The following is a 10,465-nucleotide window of genomic DNA, read 5'->3' as shown; positions in this document are numbered from 1 at the left end:
CTTTTCTTCCTCCATGTTCGAAGAGAATTTGAGAATCCCCTTTTCTTCCTCCATGTTCGAAGAGAACTTGAGAATCTCCTTTTCTTCCTCCATGTTGCAAGTGAATATGAGAATCCTATTTTCCTCTTCCATGTTCCAAGAGAATGTGAGAATCCCCTTTTCTTCCTCCATGTTCGAAGAGAATTTGAGAATCTCCTTTTCTTCCTCCCTGTTCCAAGAGAATGTGAGAATCCCTTTTCTTCTTTCATGTTCGAAGAGAATTTGAGAATCCCCTTTTCTTCCTCCATTTTCGAAGAGAATTTGAGAATCTCCTTTTCTTCCTCCATGTTGCAAGTGAATATGAGAATCCTATATTCCTCTTCCATGTTCCAAGAGAATGTGAGAATCCCCTTTTCTTCCTCCATGTTCGAAGAGAATTTGAGAATCTCCTTTTCTTCCTCCATGTTGCAAGTGAATATGAGAATCCTATTTTCCTCTTCCATGTTCCAAGAGAATGTGAGAATCCCCTTTTCTTCCTCCATGTTCGAAGAGAATTTGAGAATCTCCTTTTCTTCCTCCATGTTGCAAGTGAATATGAGAACCCTATTTTCCTCTTCCATGTTCCAAGAGAATGTGAGAATCCCCTTTTCTTCCTCCATGTTCGAAGAGAATTTGAGAATCCCCTTTTCTTCCTCCATGTTCGAAGAGAATTTGAGAATCTCCTTTTCTTCCTCCATGTTGCAAGTGAATATGAGAATCCTATTTTCCTCTTCCATGTTCCAAGAGAATGTGAGAATCCCCTTTTCTTCCTCCATGTTCCAAGAGAATTTGAGAATCCCCTTTTCTTCCTCCATGTTCGAAGAGAATTTGAGAATCCCCTTTTCTTCCTCCATGTTCGAAGAGAATTTGAGAATCTCCTTTTCTTCCTCCATGTTGCAAGTGAATATGAGAATCCTATTTTCCTCTTCCATGTTCCAAGAGAATGTGAGAATCCCCTTTTCTTCCTCCATGTTCGAAGAGAATTTGAGAATCTCCTTTTCTTCCTCCATGTTCCAAGAGAATGTGAGAATCCCTTTTCTTCTTTCATGTTCGAAGAGAATTTGAGAATCCCCTTTTCTTCCTCCATTTTCGAAGAGAATTTGAGAATCTCCTTTTCTTCCTCCATGTTGCAAGTGAATATGAGAATCCTTTTTTCCTCTTCCATGTTCCAAGAGAATGTGAGAATCCCCTTTTCTTCCTCCATGTTCGAAGAGAATTTGAGAATCTCCTTTTCTTCCTCCATGTTGCAAGTGAATATGAGAATCCTATTTTCCTCTTCCATGTTCCAAGAGAATGTGAGAATCCCCTTTTCTTCCTCCATGTTCGAAGAGAATTTGAGAATCCCCTTTTCTTCCTCCATGTTCGAAGAGAATTTGAGAATCTCCTTTTCTTCCTCCATGTTGCAAGTGAATATGAGAATCCTATTTTCCTCTTCCATGTTCCAAGAGAATGTGAGAATCCCCTTTTCTTCCTCCATGTTCGAAGAGAATTTGAGAATCTCCTTTTCTTTCTCCATGTTCCAAGTTAATATGAGAATCCTATTATCCTCCTCCATGTTCCAAGTGAATGTGAGAATCCCTTTTCTTACTTCATGTTCGAAGAGAATTTGAGAATCCCCTTTTCTTCCTTTATGTTCCAAGAGAATTTGAGAATCCATTTTCCTCCTCCATGTTCCAAGTGAATGTGAGAATCCCTTTTCTTCCTTCATGTTCGAAGAGAATTTGAGAATCCCCTTTTCTTCCTCCATGTTCGAAGAGAATTTGAGAATCTCCTTTTCTTCCTCCATGTTCCAAGTGAATATGAGAATTCTATTTTCCTCCTCCATGTTCCAAGAGAATTTGAGAATCCCATTTTCTTTTTCCATGTTCCAAGAGAATTTGAGAATCCATTTTCCTCCTCCATGTTCCAAGAGAATTTGAGAATCCCATTTTCTTTCTCCATGTTCGAAGAGAATTTGAGAATCTCCTTTTCTTCCTCCATGTTGCAAGTGAATATGAGAATCCTATTTTCCTCTTCCATGTTCCAAGAGAATGTGAGAATCCCCTTTTCTTCCTCCATGTTCGAAGAGAATTTGAGAATCCCCTTTTCTTCCTCCATTTTCGAAGAGAATTTGAGAATCTCCTTTTCTTCCTCCATGTTGCAAGTGAATATGAGAATCCTATATTCCTCTTCCATGTTCCAAGAGAATGTGAGAATCCCCTTTTCTTCCTCCATGTTCGAAGAGAATTTGAGAATCTCCTTTTCTTCCTCCATGTTGCAAGTGAATATGAGAATCCTATTTTCCTCTTCCATGTTCCAAGAGAATGTGAGAATCCCCTTTTCTTCCTCCATGTTCGAAGAGAATTTGAGAATCTCCTTTTCTTCCTCCATGTTGCAAGTGAATATGAGAACCCTATTTTCCTCTTCCATGTTCCAAGAGAATGTGAGAATCCCCTTTTCTTCCTCCATGTTCGAAGAGAATTTGAGAATCCCCTTTTCTTCCTCCATGTTCGAAGAGAATTTGAGAATCTCCTTTTCTTCCTCCATGTTGCAAGTGAATATGAGAATCCTATTTTCCTCTTCCATGTTCCAAGAGAATGTGAGAATCCCCTTTTCTTCCTCCATGTTCGAAGAGAATTTGAGAATCTCCTTTTCTTCCTCCATGTTCCAAGAGAATGTGAGAATCCCTTTTCTTCTTTCATGTTCGAAGAGAATTTGAGAATCCCCTTTTCTTCCTCCATTTTCGAAGAGAATTTGAGAATCTCCTTTTCTTCCTCCATGTTGCAAGTGAATATGAGAATCCTTTTTTCCTCTTCCATGTTCCAAGAGAATGTGAGAATCCCCTTTTCTTCCTCCATGTTCGAAGAGAATTTGAGAATCTCCTTTTCTTCCTCCATGTTGCAAGTGAATATGAGAATCCTATTTTCCTCTTCCATGTTCCAAGAGAATGTGAGAATCCCCTTTTCTTCCTCCATGTTCGAAGAGAATTTGAGAATCCCCTTTTCTTCCTCCATGTTCGAAGAGAATTTGAGAATCTCCTTTTCTTCCTCCATGTTGCAAGTGAATATGAGAATCCTATTTTCCTCTTCCATGTTCCAAGAGAATGTGAGAATCCCCTTTTCTTCCTCCATGTTCGAAGAGAATTTGAGAATCTCCTTTTCTTTCTCCATGTTCCAAGTTAATATGAGAATCCTATTATCCTCCTCCATGTTCCAAGTGAATGTGAGAATCCCTTTTCTTACTTCATGTTCGAAGAGAATTTGAGAATCCCCTTTTCTTCCTTTATGTTCCAAGAGAATTTGAGAATCCATTTTCCTCCTCCATGTTCCAAGTGAATGTGAGAATCCCTTTTCTTCCTTCATGTTCGAAGAGAATTTGAGAATCCCCTTTTCTTCCTCCATGTTCGAAGAGAATTTGAGAATCTCCTTTTCTTCCTCCATGTTCCAAGTGAATATGAGAATTCTATTTTCCTCCTCCATGTTCTAAGAGAATTTGAGAATCCCATTTTCTTTTTCCATGATCCAAGAGAATTTGAGAATCCATTTTCCTCCTCCATGTTCCAAGAGAATTTGAGAATCCCATTTTCTTTCTCCATGTTCGAAGAGAATTTGAGAATCTCCTTTTCTTCCTCCATGTTGCAAGTGAATATGAGAATCCTATTTTCCTCTTCCATGTTCCAAGAGAATGTGAGAATCCCCTTTTCTTCCTCCATGTTCGAAGAGAATTTGAGAATCCCCTTTTCTTCCTCCATGTTCGAAGAGAATTTGAGAATCTCCTTTTCTTCCTCCATGTTGCAAGTGAATATGAGAATCCTATTTTCCTCTTCCATGTTCCAAGATAATGTGAGAATCCCCTTTTCTTCCTCCATGTTCGAAGAGAATTTGAGAATCCCCTTTTCTTCCTCCATGTTCGAAGAGAATTTGAGAATCTCCTTTTCTTTCTCCATGTTCCAAGTTAATATGAGAATCCTATTATCCTCCTCCATGTTCCAAGTGAAGGTGAGAATCCCTTTTCTTCCTTCATGTTCGAAGAGAATTTGAGAATCCCCTTTTCTTCCTTTATGTTCCAAGAGAATTTGAGAATCCATTTTCCTCCTCCATGTTCCAAGTGAATGTGAGAATCCCTTTTCTTACTTCATGTTCGAAGAGAATTTGAGAATCCCCTTTTCTTCCTTTATGTTCCAAGAGAATTGGAGAATCCATTTTCCTCCTCCATGTTCCAAGAGAATGTGAGAATCCCTTTTCTTCTTTCATGTTCGAAGAGAATTTGAGAATCCCCTTTTCTTCCTCCATGTTCGAAGAGAATTTGAGAATCTCCTTTTCTTCCTCCATGTTGCAAGTGAATATGAGAATCCTATTTTCCTCTTCCATCTTCCAAGAGAATGTGAGAATCCCCTTTTCCTCCTCCATGTTCGAAGAGAATTTGAGAATCCCCTTTTCTTCCTCCATGTTCGAAGAGAATGTGAGAATCTCCTTTTCTTCCTCCATGTTCGAAGAGAATTTGAGAATCCCCTTTTCTTCCTCCATGTTCGAAGAGAATTTGAGAATCCCCTTTTCTTCCTCCATGTTCGAAGAGAATTTGAGAATCCTCTTTTCTTCCTCCATGTTCGAAGAGAATTTGAGAATCCCCTTTTCTTCCTCCATGTTCCAAGTGAATATGAGAGTCCTATTTTCCGCCTCCATGTTCCAAGGGAATTTGAGAATCCCTTTTCTTCCTTCATGTTCGAAGAGAATTTGAGAATCCGCTTTTCTTCCTCCATGTTCGAAGAGAATTTGAGAATCTCCTTTTCTTCCTCCATGTTCGAAGAGAATTTGAGAATCCCCTTTTCTTCCTCCATGTTCGAAGAGAATTTGAGAATCCCCTTTTCTTCCTCCATGTTCGAAGAGAATTTGAGAATCCCCTTTTCTTCCTCCATGTTCGAAGAGAATGTGAGAATCTCCTTTTCTTCTTCCATGTTCCAAGTGAATATGAGAATCCTATTTTCCTCCTCCATGTTCCAAGAGAATTGGAAAATCCATTTTCCTCTTCCATGTTCCAAGAGAATGTGAGAATCCCTTTTCTTCTTTCATGTTCGAAGAGAATTTGAGAATCCCCTTTTCTTCCTCCATTTTCGAAGAGAATTTGAGAATCTCCTTTTCTTCCTCCATGTTGCAAGTGAATATGAGAATCCTATTTTCCTCTTCCATGTTCCAAGAGAATGTGAGAATCCCCTTTTCTTCCTCCATGTTCGAAGAGAATTTGAGAATCTCCTTTTCTTCCTCCATGTTGCAAGTGAATATGAGAATCCTATTTTCCTCTTCCATGTTCCAAGAGAATGTGAGAATCCCCTTTTCTTCCTCCATGTTCGAAGAGAATTTGAGAATCCCCTTTTCTTCCTCCATGTTCGAAGAAAATTTGAGAATCTCCTTTTCTTCCTCCATGTTGCAAGTGAATATGAGAATCCTATTTTCCTCTTCCATGTTCCAAGAGAATGTGAGAATCCCCTTTTCTTCCTCCATGTTCGAAGAGAATTTGAGAATCTCCTTTTCTTCCTCCATGTTCCAAGAGAATGTGAGAATCCCTTTTCTTCTTTCATGTTCGAAGAGAATTTGAGAATCCCCTTTTCTTCCTCCATGTTGCAAGTGAATATGAGAATCCTATTTTCCTCTTCCATGTTCCAAGAGAATGTGAGAATCCCCTTTTCTTCCTCCATGTTCGAAGAGAATTTGAGAATCTCCTTTTCTTCCTCCATGTTGCAAGTGAATATGAGAATCCTATTTTCCTCTTCCATGTTCCAAGAGAATGTGAGAATCCCCTTTTCTTCCTCCATGTTCGAAGAGAATTTGAGAATCCCCTTTTCTTCCTCCATGTTCGAAGAGAATTTGAGAATCTCCTTTTCTTCCTCCATGTTGCAAGTGAATATCAGAATCCTATTTTCCTCTTCCATGTTCCAAGAGAATGTGAGAATCCCCCTTTCTTCCTCCATGTTCGAAGAGAATTTGAGAATCCCCTTTTCTTCCTCCATGTTCGAAGAGAATTTGAGAATCCCCTTTTCTTCCTCCATGTTCGAAGAGAACTTGAGAATCTCCTTTTCTTCCTCCATGTTGCAAGTGAATATGAGAATCCTATTTTCCTCTTCCATGTTCCAAGAGAATGTGAGAATCCCCTTTTCTTCCTCCATGTTCGAAGAGAATTTGAGAATCTCCTTTTCTTCCTCCATGTTCCAAGAGAATGTGAGAATCCCTTTTCTTCTTTCATGTTCGAAGAGAATTTGAGAATCCCCTTTTCTTCCTCCATTTTCGAAGAGAATTTGAGAATCTCCTTTTCTTCCTCCATGTTGCAAGTGAATATGAGAATCCTATATTCCTCTTCCATGTTCCAAGAGAATGTGAGAATCCCCTTTTCTTCCTCCATGTTCGAAGAGAATTTGAGAATCTCCTTTTCTTCCTCCATGTTGCAAGTGAATATGAGAATCCTATTTTCCTCTTCCATGTTCCAAGAGAATGTGAGAATCCCCTTTTCCTCCATGTTCGAAGAGAATTTGAGAATCTCCTTTTCTTCCTCCATGTTGCAAGTGAATATGAGAACCCTATTTTCCTCTTCCATGTTCCAAGAGAATGTGAGAATCCCCTTTTCTTCCTCCATGTTCGAAGAGAATTTGAGAATCCCCTTTTCTTCCTCCATGTTCGAAGAGAATTTGAGAATCTCCTTTTCTTCCTCCATGTTGCAAGTGAATATGAGAATCCTATTTTCCTCTTCCATGTTCCAAGAGAATGTGAGAATCCCCTTTTCTTCCTCCATGTTCGAAGAGAATTTGAGAATCCCCTTTTCTTCCTCCATGTTCGAAGAGAATTTGAGAATCCCCTTTTCTTCCTCCATGTTCGAAGAGAATTTGAGAATCTCCTTTTCTTCCTCCATGTTGCAAGTGAATATGAGAATCCTATTTTCCTCTTCCATGTTCCAAGAGAATGTGAGAATCCCCTTTTCTTCCTCCATGTTCGAAGAGAATTTGAGAATCTCCTTTTCTTCCTCCATGTTCCAAGAGAATGTGAGAATCCCTTTTCTTCTTTCATGTTCGAAGAGAATTTGAGAATCCCCTTTTCTTCCTCCATTTTCGAAGAGAATTTGAGAATCTCCTTTTCTTCCTCCATGTTGCAAGTGAATATGAGAATCCTATTTTCCTCTTCCATGTTCCAAGAGAATGTGAGAATCCCCTTTTCTTCCTCCATGTTCGAAGAGAATTTGAGAATCTCCTTTTCTTCCTCCATGTTGCAAGTGAATATGAGAATCCTATTTTCCTCTTCCATGTTCCAAGAGAATGTGAGAATCCCCTTTTCTTCCTCCATGTTCGAAGAGAATTTGAGAATCCCCTTTTCTTCCTCCATGTTCGAAGAGAATTTGAGAATCTCCTTTTCTTCCTCCATGTTGCAAGTGAATATGAGAATCCTATTTTCCTCTTCCATGTTCCAAGAGAATGTGAGAATCCCCTTTTCTTCCTCCATGTTCGAAGAGAATTTGAGAATCTCCTTTTCTTTCTCCATGTTCCAAGTTAATATGAGAATCCTATTATCCTCCTCCATGTTCCAAGTGAATGTGAGAATCCCTTTTCTTACTTCATGTTCGAAGAGAATTTGAGAATCCCCTTTTCTTCCTTTATGTTCCAAGAGAATTTGAGAATCCATTTTCCTCCTCCATGTTCCAAGTGAATGTGAGAATCCCTTTTCTTCCTTCATGTTCGAAGAGAATTTGAGAATCCCCTTTTCTTCCTCCATGTTCGAAGAGAATTTGAGAATCTCCTTTTCTTCCTCCATGTTGCAAGTGAATATGAGAATTCTATTTTCCTCCTCCATGTTCCAAGAGAATTTGAGAATCCCATTTTCTTTTTCCATGTTCCAAGAGAATTTGAGAATCCATTTTCCTACTCCATGTTCCAAGAGAATTTGAGAATCCCATTTTCTTTCTCCATGTTCGAAGAGAATTTGAGAATCTCCTTTTCTTCCTCCATGTTGCAAGTGAATATGAGAATCCTATTTTCCTCTTCCATGTTCCAAGAGAATGAGAATCCCCTTTTCTTCCTCCATGTTCGAAGAGAATTTGAGAATCCCCTTTTCTTCCTCCATGTTCGAAGAGAATTTGAGAATCTCCTTTTCTTCCTCCATGTTGCAAGTGAATATGAGAATCCTATTTTCCTCTTCCATGTTCCAAGAGAATGTGAGAATCCCCTTTTCTTCCTCCATGTTCGAAGAGAATTTGAGAATCCCCTTTTCTTCCTCCATGTTCGAAGAGAATTTGAGAATCTCCTTTTCTTTCTCCATGTTCCAAGTTAATATGAGAATCCTATTATCCTCCTCCATGTTCCAAGTGAAGGTGAGAATCCCTTTTCTTCCTTCATGTTCGAAGAGAATTTGAGAATCCCCTTTTCTTCCTTTATGTTCCAAGAGAATTTGAGAATCCATTTTCCTCCTCCATGTTCCAAGTGAATGTGAGAATCCCTTTTCTTACTTCATGTTCGAAGAGAATTTGAGAATCCCCTTTTCTTCCTTTATGTTCCAAGAGAATTGGAGAATCCATTTTCCTCCTCCATGTTCCAAGAGAATGTGAGAATCCCTTTTCTTCTTTCATGTTCGAAGAGAATTTGAGAATCCCCTTTTCTTCCTCCATGTTCGAAGAGAATTTGAGAATCTCCTTTTCTTCCTCCATGTTGCAAGTGAATATGAGAATCCTATTTTCCTCTTCCATCTTCCAAGAGAATGTGAGAATCCCCTTTTCCTCCTCCATGTTCGAAGAGAATTTGAGAATCCCCTTTTCTTCCTCCATGTTCGAAGAGAATTTGAGAATCCCCTTTTCTTCCTCCATGTTCGAAGAGAATTTGAGAATCCCCTTTTCTTCCTCCATGTTCCAAGAGAATTTGAGAATCCCCTTTTCTTCTTTCATGTTCGAAGAGAATTTGAGAATCCCCTTTTCTTCCTTTATGTTCCAAGAGAATTTGAGAATCCATTTTCCTCCTCCATGTTCCAAGTGAATGTGAGAATCCCTTTTCTTCCTTCATGTTCGAAGAGAATTTGAGAATCCCCTTTTCTTCCTTTATGTTCCAAGAGAATTTGAGAATCCATTTTCCTCCTCCATGTTCCAAGAGAATGTGAGAATCCCTTTTCTTCTTTCATGTTCGAAGAGAATTTGAGAATCCCCTTTTCTTCCTCCATGTTCGAAGAGAATTTGAGAATCTCCTTTTCTTCCTCCATGTTGCAAGTGAATATGAGAATCCTATTTTCCTCTTCCATGTTCCAAGAGAATGTGAGAATCCCCTTTTCCTCCTCCATGTTCGAAGAGAATTTGAGAATCCCCTTTTCTTCCTCCATGTTCGAAGAGAATTTGAGAATCCCCTTTTCTTCCTCCATGTTCGAAGAGAATTTGAGAATCCCCTTTTCTTCCTCCATGTTCCAAGAGAATTTGAGAATCCCCTTTTCTTTCTCCATGTTTCAAGTGAATATGAGAATCCTATTATCCTCCTCCATGTTCCAAGTGAATGTGAGAATCCCTTTTCTTCCTTCATGTTCGAAGAGAATGTGAGAATCCCCTTTTCTTCCTTTATGTTCCAAGAGAATTTGAGAATCCATTTTCCTCCTCCATGTTCCAAGAGAATTTGAGAATCCCCTTTTCTTCCTCCATGTTCGAAGAGAATTTGAGAATCCCCTTTTCTTCCTCCATGTTCGAAGAGAATTTGAGAATCCCCTTTTCTTCCTCCATGTTCCAAGAGAATTTGAGAATCCCCTTTTCTTTCTCCATGTTTCAAGTGAATATGAGAATCCTATTATCCTCCTCCATGTTCCAAGTGAATGTGAGAATCCCTTTTCTTCCTTCATGTTCGAAGAGATTTGAGAATCCCCTTTTCTTCCTTTATGTTCCAAGAGAATTTGAGAATCCATTTTCCTCCTCCATGTTCCAAGAGAATTGGAGAATCCCCTTTTCTTCCTTCATGTTCGAAGAGAATTTGAGAATCCCATTTTCTTCCTTCATGTTCGAAGAGAATTTGAGAATCCCATTTTCTTCCTTCATGTTCGAAGAGAATTTGAGAATCCCCTTTTCTTCCTCCATGTTCGAAGAGAGTATGAGAATCTCCTTTTCTTCCTCCATGTTCCAAGAGAATTTGAGAATCCCCTTTTCTTCCTCCATGTTCGAAGAGAGTATGTGAATCTCCTTTTCTTCCTCCATGTTCCAAGAGAATTTGAGAATCCCCTTTTCTTCCTCCATGTTCCAAGAGAATTTGAGAATCCCCTTTTCTTCCTCCATGTTCGAAGAGAGTATGTGAATCTCCTTTTCTTCCTCCATGTTCCAAGAGAATTTGAGAATCCCCTTTTCTTCCTCCATGTTCGAAGAGAGTATGAGAATCTCCTTTTCTTCCTCCATGTTCCAAGAGAATTTGAGAATCCCATTTTCTTCCTCCATGTTCCAAGAGAATTTGAGAATCCCCTTTTCTTCCTCCATGTTC

General features: G+C 39.1%; 2 protein-coding genes across 2 annotated transcripts; both read right to left on the bottom strand.

Moving 5' to 3' along the window:
• Positions 1 to 4,973: 4,973 nt before the first annotated feature.
• On the bottom strand, positions 4,974 to 7,865 carry LOC137649508 (uncharacterized). The gene is made up of 2 exons (XM_068382493.1): positions 7,590 to 7,865; positions 4,974 to 5,099 (listed from the first exon to the last, which is right to left on the bottom strand). Exons 1-2 carry the CDS (start codon positions 7,863 to 7,865, stop codon positions 4,974 to 4,976), a joined length of 402 nt encoding a protein of 133 aa, XP_068238594.1.
• A 2,008-nt stretch (positions 7,866 to 9,873) lies between these two features.
• LOC137649507 (uncharacterized) lies at positions 9,874 to 10,344 on the bottom strand. Its single transcript, XM_068382492.1, has one exon. The coding sequence runs from the start codon at positions 10,342 to 10,344 to the stop codon at positions 9,874 to 9,876; it is 471 nt and encodes a 156-aa protein (XP_068238593.1).
• Between the last annotated feature and the right edge of the window lie 121 nt (positions 10,345 to 10,465).

The sequence above is a fragment of the Palaemon carinicauda genome, chromosome 11 (assembly GCF_036898095.1).
Source record: "Palaemon carinicauda isolate YSFRI2023 chromosome 11, ASM3689809v2, whole genome shotgun sequence".
Lineage (NCBI taxonomy): Eukaryota > Metazoa > Arthropoda > Malacostraca > Decapoda > Palaemonidae > Palaemon > Palaemon carinicauda.
The sequence above is the reverse complement of the archived record's forward strand: the minus strand, read 5'-3'. Positions and strand labels throughout refer to the sequence as shown.